Below are 14,962 nucleotides of genomic sequence, written 5' to 3' on the forward strand. Positions count from 1 at the left end.
GAAGCAACATCACATTAGAAATACTGAGGATGGGGAAACGCTGGCAGGGGCGGGGGAAACCTGGGCAAAGTGTGGTACACATTCGGTGTTTGACTGTGTCTGACACTGTAGCACCTCTGGTTTAAACTAAAAAAACTTACCTGATTTCTGGCAGGGTTTTGGTGTTTGTTTGTTTGTTTTTTAAATAGAGTTCTGTGAACAGGTGCATTGGGATAAGTTTGGATATATGTGTGTTTATGAAGTTTTACAGGGAATCCTCTGTTTAAAAACCAAGTGGGAAGGAAAGAAGGTATTGCTCCTGAGCATGCTACTTGGGTCTAATACTGCACCTCTGTTGTCAAGTCCTGGTTAATTATTTTGGAATTATTCTGTAGTTTCTGTAGGCATGTACTTGCATTGGCACATACACTTGTTAGCACACACCTTCATTTTAACTCAGATAAGGTTTCTTAACCTGTGAACTGTGGATATTGCAGGGCTGAAAAATAATCCAAGCGCCCAAACCATGACTTCTGCTAATTTTCTGGCTGCTCCACTGCCTTTTTATTGGCCTCCATTGCTGTTGTATACAATGCTTTGTGAATGGCAAGAACACATACTGAAAAATTGTTTTGTGGATCTTCCATTTTTCAAGTAATTCATCAATAGTCATCTTTTGGGGGAATGGGGAAAAGGGTATGCAAATAATAAAGTAATACCACACTTTTATACTGAAAACAATAGCAAATATGTATGAAACTAATAAAGCTTAAAGGAAAAAACCCCACAACCATATATTTACTACAAAAAACAAAGTTTATTGTCTTTGTATAAAGTAGATTCTTAGGGCTGGCATAACCATCCAGTGAAGATGAAGAAAGACCAGGTGTGGGAGTATAACATGTTCTGCAGTGAATTTTTAATTATTTATTTAATTATTTTTCTCCTTTCACTCAATAGAGAGAATTGGTTTACATATATGGCATAAGCTTTTCAGGAGTTTGGGAGCTTTCTAGATGAAGGCAGTGGCAGTGCTTTAAAGGCTGCAACGTGTTAAGGGTAAAAGCCATTGACTTAGGCTGTTGTAAATTTCTTAGGTGCACTGTAATTGAGAAGCATCCTGTGTATGGGAAGCAAATTGCTTTGTGAAGTTTGAAATAATTCCAGGCACTGAGCCTCCCTGGCAGCCTCCAGATATGCAAGGTGCCTGTCCCTCTCCTGGGCTGGGGCTCCTTGGGTCTCGCTCCCCAGCCCACTGCCTTTGTTGGACACAGTTTATTGTTTCCTGTCTTGCAACAAGAAGGCAATATGAAGTTTGGTCTTTCAAAAAATCCCTAGTAGAAAAAAGAGGTTAATCATTTTAAGTACTGGGAAAACTGGGTTAATAAGAGGGGAAAAAAAAAGCTTCAGCTTTCTTTGAGGCAGATGATCTATACAAAAATAAGTTGTGTAAGACTAGGTAATGAAGCTGTATAACTAAATGACATGAAATGCTGTGCTTTGACAAATACGTTACAGTTATTTTGAAATAATTCAGTGGATTGAGAATGTTTTGCAACATGGCTGCATGTCTAAAGCCAAGAAGCTGTTTTGTTTGCAAAGGTGGTGGGTGTGGGATGATCTCAGCGCTCTCTAGGCATTGCAAGAGCATCACTTCAGAAGCTTTAAAATATTACAAATGTCATAGCCTTTTCCTTGTGTTACTCAAGAGCTGTTTTCATATGTACATATTTACATGTACGTGCAACTGTGTAAGTAACTAGATGGTTTCCATAACATTTAATTGATTCTTGAATATGAGATAACTATTATATCTTCACTCATTTAAGACATGAGTATTCTTTACGTTTTTAAAAACAAGTCATATGTTTGTTTTGTGTTACTTTTATGAATAAAGTTTGGGTGAAAATGTTCATTAACTGGAATGTTTTGGTTTTGTTTTGCATTTTTTTTTCCTCCTATTATTTGGAGGCATTTTCAACCAAATCTGTTCAGATTTTTTCTTTTGGCATTCTGCAGATAATCCCTTTTAAACTTGCCTTATTTGCAACTACAAAGGAAAGAGCTTTTAATATTTGAGATCAAGTAGCTTTGCCTGAATTAACACAGATGTGCTAAAGTGTTCTCTTAGGAGAAAAACAAGGTATATAATGCTATGTTGCAAATGCATTTAGAATCTGCTCAGAAGAGCATCTCCAAGTGATTTTTTTTGATAGCCAAGTTTTTGATCCCTCTGAAAACGCAACTTTTTTCTTTGTGGATTTTCAGCATTGAATGTGTACCTTGGATCATTATTTTCCAAGGAAAATGCCCTTTTCTTCTGGTGTAGGTAATAAAAGTAAGCTTGTGTAGCCTTTTCTCAATAAGATAGAACAACTTATTCACCTCAGATGTACTAATTAATTTGTCTCTTGCTTAAGGGTTTGGCTGTTAAAGATGTATTTTAAAAAAAAGAAAAAAACAAGGTTTTGGTGTCACATGTGTTGATGATTTAACTATATTGCAACAAAAAGTCACTGATTTTTTGCTGTTGTTTTTGTATTGCAGTATGCCAGGGTTTGGATCTCTGATCCAGAGGAGGTCTGGAAGTCAGCAGAACTTCTCAAAGATTATAAACCTGGAGATAAAGTCCTCCAACTTCGACTTGAAGAGGGCAAGGTAGAGCTACCTATTGTTCTTGCTCTTGACTGGAGACTGATGTATCTGACACAGGAAGCTGTATTTTCAAAATGTATCTGTATTTATGTATGTGCAACTATTCTTGTCCACTGACTTCGAGTAGTATATTTTGTGTGATAAACTATACTGTTTATTTACAAAAATCCATTTTGCCTGATTTTAAAAAATAAAATAAAATAAAATGTGTTTCTTTTATTCAACTGCCTGTTACGCTCAGTTGCATCATCTTTTTCTACTTATGCCATTAAAGCTACAACCCTGGTTTGATATTCCAGTGAGAACAATGTTGCTAGAGCAGTGTTGCAGAGAGAGAATTGTGACTTTTAAGTTGTTCATAACCATCAGAAGATTAATAACGGTAAAAAGGGGCAAGGATTGAAAGCATTACAAAAATGATGCTGCATACATTGTAGAGAAATGATGACATGTCTATGAAAAGCTCACATCCTTCTTGTGAAGATCTGTTCATTTGTTTCATGCCAGTTAAATGGTTGTTTAATTTTAACATATAATGATGGCGATCCCTCAGACCTTCTCACGGAATATAAAGATCTACTGCAGTTAGTCAAATACTTGTTTATAATTTCTTTTCTTCTTACCAGTGGCCAGCTTAGATCCTACTTTCATGTAGACACCTACATAGCCATGAAGTAAAAAGAACAGATTATATATAGACTAGCTTCTAAATAAAATATTTTACTTTAATGCATTTCAGTCTTTGACTCATTCACATTTTTATATGGCAAGCTGAGTACGACCTTTTAAATGTGACAAGATTAATTCCACCCTACGCACCCCCTTATTCCAAGCTGTGTGGTGATGCTGTGCACTTAAGTATTGCATATCGGAGGGCGTGTTTGCCAATTAAGTAATATTGTGTGGTGACAAGAAAATAGCAGATAAATGAAGTAATTTTAGATCTAGAGACAGATGCAATTGAAACATCTATATTAGAGATTAATTTATATTTGCAAAAATAGTAAGTAGCTTTTTTTTCAGTTTATATGTTCTTCATGGCGTTCTGCCAATGTTCTTGTGTCATATGACTGTATATGAAGCTGGCCATAGACTGATGGGAATCTGCTTCCTCCGTCTCTTCCACTCAAGAGGAAAACAATATGAAAAACTAGTTAGATCTATGATATAACACATTTTGTTTTATTTAATAAAAAGATTTGGCAGCAAAAGAAAGGGGTTTACATAAGTAATAGTTTAAAAAGATGATGGCTCCTAATGGTCACCTGTTGCATATAGAAAACTGTTTTGGGAAATCTTAAATGACGTTTTTGGAGAAAGAACTGCTCCCTCAAGTCGCCAGATAATTTAAATCTTGTATTGTGTTTTTGTAACTTAAGCATGTTTTGCTGGGTAGAATGGTTGGGGGGACTGGATGAAAAAAACTAAGCACCAGCTCTTTCAGCATGCATTTCTATTTGATTTTCAGGACCTAGAATATTGCCTAGATCCGAAGACCAAGGAACTCCCGCCCTTGCGAAACCCTGACATACTTGTTGGTGAAAATGACCTCACAGCGCTCAGTTATCTCCATGAACCTGCTGTTTTACACAACCTCAAAGTTCGATTTATAGACTCTAAACTAATCTATACCTATTGTGGCAAGTACTGTCTTTTCATACCATAATTTTTACAGAGAATGCTGTAGACAGGAAAAGGAAAGACGATGATTTTAAGTTAAAAGTACTTATATCAACAGTGTAATGATAGGACATGTTGGGCTATTCTTATGAAAGTCCCTGTGTTCATGGTCATTAAGTGCAGCAAACAGACTTGAAAGTATTAAGGTTCAGAGAAAATTGAATTTGCTTTGTATCCCTCTAGCTTCCCAATGGACTCTGTTTCTAAAATGTGTATTCGGCAATTTTAGCTTGCCAGCAGGATCCCTGGGGGACTGGTGTTCCCCTTATGCTTGCTCAGATAGGCATGGGCTGGAGGAGGGCTTCACATGATGCAGATGCAGGAGGATACCCATGCTGTTTGGTGGATTTGTTGCCTACCTGTGCATTGAGCTCCTCTATCTCTGTACGGCAGATAACAGTTTATTTTCTTTTTTGTGTTTTCCAGTCAGTGCCGCTGACTTTGTAACAGTGGACTGAATTTGTAGCAGTGTGTGAGCCAATCCTTCTCCATCCGTTCACAGTTATGAACAATCTTAGTTTTAAAAATGCAATTAAACTCACAGAAGACGTTACACAAAGTTGTAATTGCCTGTGATATTTTCAGGTGGCTAGAATGGGGGGAGCTACTTTAACGATCGCTTCATCATACGTTCAAAATTGCAGCCGAGTGGTCTATTTTAAAGAAACATATTGAGATAGTTAAGGCTAAAAATGTAGATTTCATGCTTTTTTCTGTGTGTGCATTTGGTTCTTTTAAATCTCAGCGTTTAGTCCAAATACAACTTTTAATACAACCTTTCAGTATAAAAAAAGTTGCTAATTTTTCAAATATACAAATATAAACTTTGGATATTGTGGCAGTGCATAAGAAACAGTTTAAGTCACTGGTGGATTTTCTACATTATACAGTGATGTGATTGCTACAAAGCAGGTATTGAAAATTTCCTTCTCATAATTGTCTGATTAAGGCAAAGACATATTCTTCCAGTAGGTGTAGTCAAATTATCATTTGAATATTCATTGTAGCTCAGTTTATGCCAGCAGAAAACATGCCCCATAATTGCTTTTAGAATATGCAATTTAACTTTCTCTCTAATCAGACTTTTGTAGGACAGTCCCAGTCTTGGTTACCGCATGCCAGAGTATATTGAGCCTTCTTGATGTCATCATATATTAGACTTGCTGTTTATAATTTAATTGTATTTTGTGCTACTTCACAAATGATAGAGTAAGGAAGTCAGATTGCAAGGTGGCCCTTGACAGGTATCAGCTAATCCTGACTGCAGGTGTCTGAAGCAGGAATTTGTGTTTTGCAGCTGAAGGCCTTTGCCTGTCCTGGTCTGCACAAGAAGTACGCCAAGGGTCAGATTTTCCCTCTTCTGGTCACTGTTACAGCTCCACCCATGGTGATGGGCATGTCTAAGGCAACCAACATGTTAAACATGTTGTGGTGGGCAGACCGCAGGCATTAATATCCTGCCACATTTTGCTCACTCCGGTGATCTGTAATCTGTGGATGCTCAGCAGAGTTCATCTCTTCCCAGTCCTGCTCTTGGCAGTGTCCAGACCACGGGGCACTGAATCAGACTTTGCCTCCCTCTGCTAGCAACCAGCCTTCATTCCCATAGGAGTGGGAGATGATTCATACCCATGTCTCATCCCATCATGCAGTCAGAGCATGACTAGAGGCACAGAATAATTTAGGTTGGAAGGGACCTCTGGAAGTCGTCAGTGGAGCTCCCTACTTAAAACAGGTCTGACTAGATCAGGTTGCTCAGGGGTTGGAGCAGTCAACGTATCTGAATATTTGAGTATCTCCAGTGATGGAGGTACCACAGCCTCTCTGGGCAACCTCTGCCAAGGGTGTGTGTTTTGGTCCCAGCACTGGGAAACCACCTCAGTTCCCCCAGTTCAGATACCATCTGTGTTTCTGTCCCTCGTGGCCCAACGGCAAAGCTCTTGATGGGGAAACATTTTGTGAAAGGGCTTTTGTGTAACTGGAGTCTCATGGCCTGAGCTTGTAAGGGGTTTTCAGTCTGAGTTTCATGCTCCCATGCCTACTGATACCACCATACCCTTCCCATAAGACAGCCTGCCCAGTTTGTGTTTCAGCTGCTTGCAGACATGCTCTGTGTTTAGCATCATTAAAGAGGCTTTCAAAAGGAATGTGCTGTATGCTAGTTTTGTTTTGCTGTGTTTGGGAAAACATGTTGTTTTTATGTTTTCCTTAGTGCAGCTTTAGTTGTGGTTTTCGCTGGTTTTATGGTTTCTCATAGAGCTGGAAGGCCTTTAGCTCTTCATGGAATGGGACTGCCAAAGGGCCTGGAATGGCGGAGCTTGGTCGGCTGTTTTGCTTCTGAACAAGTCTCAAGTGATGAATCTGGATGCTGCGTGTGGGTTTATTAGAAACATGTGAATCCAGTAGTGTGGGGGTTCCCTGTGGTCAAAGTGCAGGTGAAGGAGGTTTAATGCTAACTGGTGGCCTGAGGAATGTAGTAGTCTGTGGATTTATTAGCTTGGGATGTAGGCATAGGTACATTATGTTATAAGCTAAGGAAAATAAAGTTGATGTGTTGGCCTTTGAAAACCTGATCCTTTGGCCATGGGCGTTCACCTTTCAAACCGCTCTATCAGTTCCCATCCTGAGTACAAGTGACTTCCCCTCTGCAAAGATAATTGCCTTAGAGCTCTGCCTGTGGAAGGAACTGTATTTGCCTCCTTAATATGATTCACACATTAGCCAGGTTAGTTTAAATACCCTGTGAAGGCGGTTTGAGCTAACCCAGCTGATTTAGCCCAACGGAGACTAAAACCACTTTAATCTACCAAGAGAATTGCGGTAACATTATTCACAGCCAGTAGAACTAGAACTGGGATGGATGGATGTCCACGACACTAGAAATTAATTCAACAATGCTGTTTTTAGTGTAATATGTCAAATGGATATTAAATTCTTTAAAATTTCACTTTGAAGTAATCCAAACTTTTAAACAGAAAAGCTCGTGATTTCTTAATTTCAAGTCAACCTTTCACCAGTTATTCAGAGGTGATTTATAACTTTGCTTTACTGTTGGGCATATGAAGTGAAGAATTAATGAAGGAAGTTGAAAAGTTACAAAGGAAAATTTGAATGCTTACATAAAAAAACCTGCTGCGGCTGTGATGAAAACTCAGTGAATACTGCTGGTTCGTTTGGATGTATAAAGTACTGCCTGCTATGCAGGAGAGCAAAATTTAATTTAAATTAATAAATCATATTAATATCCACTTTGTCCACATATGGGTGAATACATTCAAGATAAAGAATTAGCTAAGAAGAATGGCAAGAAGAGTAGCCAGAGTTTAATTTAGTGTCATTGTAGGAACAAAAACACACGTAAATCTGATTTGGGAAGGCCCATGATATTTCTTAAAACAGCAATATGATTTAGTGGAGCTAAGGAGAAGTTATATAAATATTAATCTGGATTATAGTCCTGGGAGACAGGCTGATTTAAAAGTTCCATAGAAAGCATATAATTCCTAACTCACTTGTTTTGGATCTTTCCAGATGGTAGTTGCTTGTTGATTTTACAGATCACTACTGAAGTTCAATGATTTAGTATGCTGGAGACTTGCCATGGGGCTGCTTGTTTTGAATTGAAGGGTTTATTTTTGCCAGTGCAGCCAAAAGCAGGAGGGAATTGTTTGAAGCCTCGCACAGCTTTTTTTTTAATGTCTCTTTGATTAGACTTGCAAGCCTGGGAGGCTTGGCTTGGCAGCATGGTCTTACTGAACTTTTTACTACTTTTCACAGTTACAAAGGGCAGATGTTAAAAACCGACAGCGAAAATATTTGATTCTGCTAGTACTGAGGTCCCTTCCCCTCCCTAAGTGCCCTCTTATTTTTTGGCTCATCACTACAGCATTAGAACTTGGCAAAAATTTTTATAGTGACTTTTCACTAGAGCTCCTGAGTCATTTTGGTGAAGTCATTGATGATAGAAAAACACTGACTCTATGGGTGTGTCTAGCCATAAAACTTGCCATATATTAGAGGAAATAGGTTGAGGTCTTTCAGATCTTTTAGTGAAAGATATTCTATTGTTGTTTAATGTTTTTGCTATGCTTTGTGCTTTGTCTATAAATGCATGACAAGATTTTATCATGGGATAAAATGGGATGATGCTCCCTGCAGCAGAGCCAGACTATAGATGCTTTCACTTCTCCCAGCTTTTCCATGGAAAATTTCTTAATCAGACATCACAACACTGTAATCTGTGTGGAGCAGAGCGCTGGGATCTGCACTGAGGAAGTGTATGTGCGTGCGTGTGAATTTCTGAGTAAATTTAGAAGCAAGTTGAGTGCTATGGAAATTATTCTGGTGCAGGTTCTTCAGGGATGGTTTGTCCAAGGAGCTTGTGTAGCATACTTGCTGTAGTCACTATGCAGCCATCTGCACCTGCATTGTCGCTTTTAGGCACCAAAATATATATGTAAGAAGAAATTCTATTTTTAAAATGGCCACAGTTAAAATTAGAGTTTCTTTTTATAACCCACCCCCCATCACATTGTCAAGGTGTGGAGGAATTGCCATGTCTAGAGAGCACAGTTTGCCTGACGTGGCTGGGTCTCATGTGGAAGTGATCAGTGTTTTCACTCCTGCACGGAGCAAATTGTAATTGTAATGCCTATGAAGCATTGTAAATGCTGCAGGAGAGAAAGGTATAAGTAATCTTTGTCAAATCATCCCTGTGGACAGAGCAATCCTTGTTTCTCATGAAAAAGAAAATTATACCAAAAGCATTTGAAATCCAACTCTGTGTCTAGGAAGGATGTACGGAGTAAGTCTATGTTTTCCTGTGCGGGGAAAGTAAAAGGAAGACATGAGTTTAGAAATGTAGTAATGAGTGGTATTAAAAAAGGCAGATATGTGTTTAATTGGGATGAAAAAACTAGAAAATGGAAAGTGTAAGTACTTATACACACAGATGTATAAGATGAGGGTTTTATGGTGCCTTCTAGAGTTTTAGTTACTTAATTTCCTGACATGACTGTGTACTGCTCTGTATCAGCCCTATGAAATATGTCTGCATGTATTTATTTTTGATCCCTTTGAGCAGGAGGTTGTCCTGCCTGACTGGTAGAGGTGCCCTGGAATACAAATTACACCATGACTCTACTTCGTTGCTTGTTATAAAAACTGAAGATGTTATTCCAGCATAATGGCTGGAGGATTAACACACTTCACATATCCAGATTGACAGTCAGCAAGGCCATGTAGTAGTTATAATTCACAAATCACATTATCATTTCACAGTGTTTCACAGTAAAATATCATTTCATAGTATTTCACATGTAATTCACAGTAAAACACAGGAAGTACAATCCACCCTCATTGGTTTACTGCACTGAGCAGGCTGTATTTCAACACACTCTGAATCTGGTTGTTTTGTGCATGCTAGCTTTAGAAAAGGCAGATAGAGAGAAAAAGTAAGAAGTTGCCCCTGATGTGTTCCTAAGGCAGGGTAGAAGTAAACTCTTCTGACACTTTTTTATGCAGAATTGTGGTCAGACTAAATATCTGTTGAGGTCAGTAATATCAGATCCTTATTCTTCTTTAGTTAATATTTTTAGAAAGGTTAGAACAATAGTTGGTGTTAAAGCAATTTTTTGGCTTGTTTTATTTTGAAACAACTGTTAATAATTCCTTTTGTTTCATTTCCTTTGTAGGTATTGTCTTAGTGGCCATAAATCCTTATGAGCAACTGCCTATCTATGGTGAAGATATCATCAATGCATACAGTGGCCAAAATATGGGGGATATGGATCCACATATCTTTGCAGTGGCTGAAGAAGCATATAAGCAGATGGCCAGGTTTGTAGACCACGAGTCTTAAATTCATTGTTTTGCTAAAAGGAATAAGACTTAAAATTTCTGGCTGATGGCCTTCTTTTTAATTTGTAGCTCCTGAAATATTTTGCAAGATCTGTCTTTTATCCAGTGTTTTAGTGTGTTTCACAAGAGGATAAGTTGCCTAAGTTAGTGAACAGTAAAGCATAACTAATGCCATGGAGATAATGGCCGCTGACAGGTAACAGATCTCGTCAGTATTTTAGTCTAAAATTTAGCCCCGTGCTTTATAAGATTATGTTGTTTTAATTTGATTAGCAAAATGTGGAGATACTTCTTAATCATCAGTGGATTTTTAAAGAGAGAAGTGCCAGATCCGTAACTGTTTTGTATTTGCATGTGATACAACAGGAAAAAATCACTTGACTTATGAATGCTATTATAGGCCTCTAGTCATGCCAGTGAAGCCCCAGCAATCTGTGGCTGCTGATGACTAGAATTAAGAGGAAGCAGAGGGACGATTGCACAGAGTGCCTGAAAACGGTGTCTCTGAGGACACTGTAACAGCTGCGCAGGAAATCCTCGTTTCTTTAAATACTGCATGAAAATGAACTTGTCACCCAAGGAGAGTGGTTATTAGAAACAACTTCTTCACCCCAAGAGCTTGCCACTTTGAGGAGCTTTTGAAACATTTTGTTTCTAGGGTAAAGATCTTTTGGGCTACTGTGTGGTCTTTGGTTACCAAGATGGTCCCTGTTATCCTCACTGGCTAGCTTCAAGCTATTGATACCGTTTTCCTTGTTGACAATATGGCCCATGACTGAATTAATCGAGTAGAAGAGTGGCATATCTCTGGATTAATTGCAATGGGCCTCAAGCCATAATGAAGGTTGAAAATGTTAAAATGTTCGTCTTTGAAATCAGCTATCTGTTAATTTAAGAATCCATATGAGAGCTAGAATGAATCAGATGCTCATATGCTATGAAGTTAGCTGCCAATGTGAATATGGTGATTCATGATACCCACATAATTTCAAAAGAAAATGGTACAGTGCAACATTTCATGAATTAGGATAATTTTGAAATGGCCAATGTTTCAAAAATACCCTACATCTGCACTGTTGAATGGCAGAGATATTCACCTTACTTCCTTTCTGCTAAGAAAATAGACTTGTAAACTGGTACAGGATTATAAAGGCAAAAACTGTGTTATGACAGTCACATCTGCATTGTGGCTCTTTCAGACTAGATCATTGTTTTACAGATCTAGATCACTTGTTTTAGACAGATTTGCTACTCAAGTCACTCTAAAAGCTCTACAAAATAAGAATTTATTAGCCTTATTTTACACCTAAGGCATGGTACAGTGACCTGCAATTATATGTCAATGATGGATGTAATCCAAATTCCCAGAATTTTTGTTCTTAATATGAACAAGTGGAAGTGAGAGGTTGGAGGGGGATCTCTCTCCACTAGCTGCCTCTAACCACTGGAGCGGGCTTTCCTCTTACCTGTGTTGAAATTTGAAATTGCCAGGTCGCCTGTATTCTGTGTGCTTGTAAGCCGAAGCTGTGCAGTAGAGATTTCTATCTTCCACCATATGCATCTTCTGCCATCAGGGGAAGACTCAGAGGGCTGAGATTTTGGCTAGAGTTTTTGCTGTGGTTTTTGCTTTTTGTCTTAATTGTCTGCTTTTCAGCTCTCACTGTGCCCTCCAGCAAGTTGGCTGTCCTGAATAAAAACAAATAAGATGCGGTAGAAGTTCCTTTTTGAAACAGATTATGAAAAATTCTATAAGCATGCAAATGATCTTAAATAATCCTTTTGCATTAATGAATGAATTCCTTTGTGTGTCTACAATGTGTTATAAATAAATTGTTATTATTTTATGAATAACTGACAGTACTTTCATAGGTGCAAAATGAAATCTGAGAATGAAATGGAATCTGAAAATGAAATGAAATTAAAATGAAAAAAAAAAATTCCTTTACAGTAAAGTAACAATTTCATTGTTTATTTAGTTTCCCAACGTTTATTTCCTTTCCTCTCTGCTTTTTTTTTTTCTTGTTCTTCTGTAAGAACTTTTTCTGTCATTTGGACATACTTGGTTTGCTCATTGAATTTAATTTTCTAATGCTGTTTCCAATTCCTTAAGCCAGTTGTCCTGCTCTTTAACTTCAGTGATACTTTCTACACTCTGAACAAATCACCTTTTACTCCTGAATGATGAAGTTAAAGAAAAAAAATGTGCAGATTTACATTTCTGCAGGTGGTTATTTGAAAATGAAAATCAGATTGTGACTATTTCATTAATGTTTTAATAATTGCATTGAATATTCATATGACAGCTACTCATATGGCATTAATGTGCATTTATACATGTAATTGGTGAGATTTATTTTTCTGTTGTTTCTAATCTTTCCTAACTCCGTTTTTAAAAGATTACTGGAATAATTGGTCATGATGCTCCTATCCATAGGGCCTCAGAGCTCTTCTAAATATTTACTCCTTAAGTCTCTTGCTAATTTATAATTTAATGATTTAAAATTTGTTCTTGTCAGCTTCATTACTCCATCTGCTGTGGCTGAGAAAGTCTTTCGATGTGCATGGTTGTAACTAAATGATCTCTGTAGTCTCCTTCAGCCATGGAAAATGCCCCATGACAGCAGTCAGGAAAGCTAGCCATTGTACACTAAATATTTGCATTGTGTCTTCAGAAAAAATACAGTGCAAAAAATGTTGACTGCTGGAATGACAGTGATGGAGCTCGCATCTGGCTTGTGCACTAAAAATTATATCAGCAATTGCTTGGGGTTAATTGCAATATAAAGCATCACATAACCATACCTTTGCATGTGAAATTTCCTGCATAGGGAGCACCAAATGGTCCGGTATGCATGGGTTGTGGTGTGCCTGTTTGGGCATCTATTATTTCCTCTTTCAATAGCAGTTCTGTCACCAGTTTCCAGTGGAGGGTTAGTGAAAAGGAATATGGCTCGTCCTTACCCATAGCTGACAATCAAATAAGTAATTACTGTTTGCTCAGTAGATTCTTGTCTTTTTCAGCACAGGAGAATGTGCACAGCTCTTTTAAGACTAATCTCATTTTGGATTATTATTTCTTTCCTTTTTTTTTTTCCTCCTCCTCCGCCTGCCCTGCTCTCCCTCTTCAGTTCTCCCCTCCTCATCTGCATCTCTGTGCCTTTTTCCTTTTCTCTGTCCATCTTCTACGGCTCCTCTGCACGGACTGGCAGCTACATTTCCAACACCTTTCATCTGCTGTGCCCAAAATAAGCAATGAACTAGTTTTAAAACTGCATTTAAATTGTGTTAGACTTAGGGTTACGTACACCTCATACTTGCCAATAACTTTATTGGTTTGGGTTGTATGGTCCTCCAGTCCGCAGGTGTAAGGGTTCCAGAGCAGATCAATCCTCTGTCCGAGCAGGAGGAGATCCACCCGTGAGCGTGTCCTGGTGGGAGGCAGCACAATCGGTTGGACGGGGACTTGTCTGAGGGGCTACCCCCTGCCACAGGGCTTTCATGAGCAGTTTGGGGGCTGCTGTGGTTCCAAGCTATGCTTCCAGAAAGGCCTGGGACCTGCACTCTTGCACAGATAGGCAATATATTGCTCATGGATAGCTTGTTTCATTTAAGCAAATGTATACAAGTTTGGGACAACGTTTAAGGCAGACAAGTGATTTAAAAGGAAGTAAATTATTATTGAAGAACTTATTTTTGTCTGAGAAATATAAATCACAATGTCAGCACGTGGGTGTTTGCATGTGTTGAACATTTGAATTACAATGCTTACCGATTTTGTAGGTTAGCATTTACAAATAATTACCAAAAAAGTTCAGTCTTCACAATTACCACTCAGGGGTAACTACAAAAATTGAGGCAAAGCATCAGTTGATTGTATCAGTATTTGATACATTAATATTTGATTTCTTTTTAAAAAATCATTACAGCTTCAGTAGGAATCGTAACCATCAGCAGGTGCAGCTCATTTTCTTTGTAATATTCAGTAGAAGCCTCCATTTCTAACTGTATGGTTTGCAATAAGAGGAGACATTGATGATTATACTCCTGAAACTGTTAAGAATTGCATTAATGTATGAGATTTACGATTATCAGTTTCCTAACACTATTAGGGAAAGAAGTTCTAAATCACTCTTACACAGGATCCCTTCGCCTGCCTAGTAAGGGTATATTATATATTATTTATATATATATAATATAGATATATATATATACTGTAATTAAGATATTGGGTTTTTTATCAGCACTTCATTGGTCTGGTTTGTTCCATTCTGCTAGTGGTTGTTGACAGATACAGTGGAGTTCAGTACTTTTCAATTTAATAAATTAACTTGGAGATTTCCGTCTGATTAAGTAGTAAATTTGTCTAGCAATGTGCAAGTTGAAAGTAACATCTGCAAACAGATTTACATACTGATGAGACTCACCAGGATGGAAAGCACCAGTGTTTAAAGCATCATTCTCCGAAGTTTTGCTTTTTCTATTTGGACAAAGTATAATGATCTATTCAATGTTAGTGTGTGTCTTTTTCATTAAATTACCTTTAATAAGCAGGCTGCCTCTCTGTTTTGTCAGATTTTTTGCATGTGTCTGATGGCTCTCAGCTACAGGAAGACTTTTTTTCTATCACTTTTTGTTCAGAAGGAGCTTGGTGAGCTGTTGAGTAGGTGTTTTTAAAGCACTTTGACTGACAGTCTCCAGTTATCCCAGGCATCCCAAGATGATGCCCTCTTATAAAAATGCACGTTTGATCAGCTGCTGCTTTTTTTCTGAGTGTCTGATAAATGGATAC

The 14,962-nt window shown here is 38.0% G+C and overlaps 1 protein-coding gene across 8 annotated transcripts in view; it reads left to right on the top strand.

Annotated features, from left to right (window-relative positions):
* MYO5A (myosin VA) overlaps positions 1-14,962 on the top strand; it is a 103,888-nt gene that overhangs the window by 17,633 nt on the left and 71,293 nt on the right. For all 8 annotated transcript variants that reach the window (XM_075100366.1, XM_075100360.1, XM_075100362.1 and 5 more), the window contains exons 2-4: positions 2,527-2,637; positions 4,103-4,274; positions 10,008-10,152. In XM_075100366.1, the coding sequence (XP_074956467.1) occupies positions 2,527-2,637; positions 4,103-4,274; positions 10,008-10,152 (428 nt within the window). The remainder of the gene's footprint in view (positions 1-2,526; positions 2,638-4,102; positions 4,275-10,007; positions 10,153-14,962) is intronic.

This window comes from Phalacrocorax aristotelis, chromosome 7 (assembly GCF_949628215.1).
Source record: "Phalacrocorax aristotelis chromosome 7, bGulAri2.1, whole genome shotgun sequence".
NCBI lineage: Eukaryota > Metazoa > Chordata > Aves > Suliformes > Phalacrocoracidae > Phalacrocorax > Phalacrocorax aristotelis.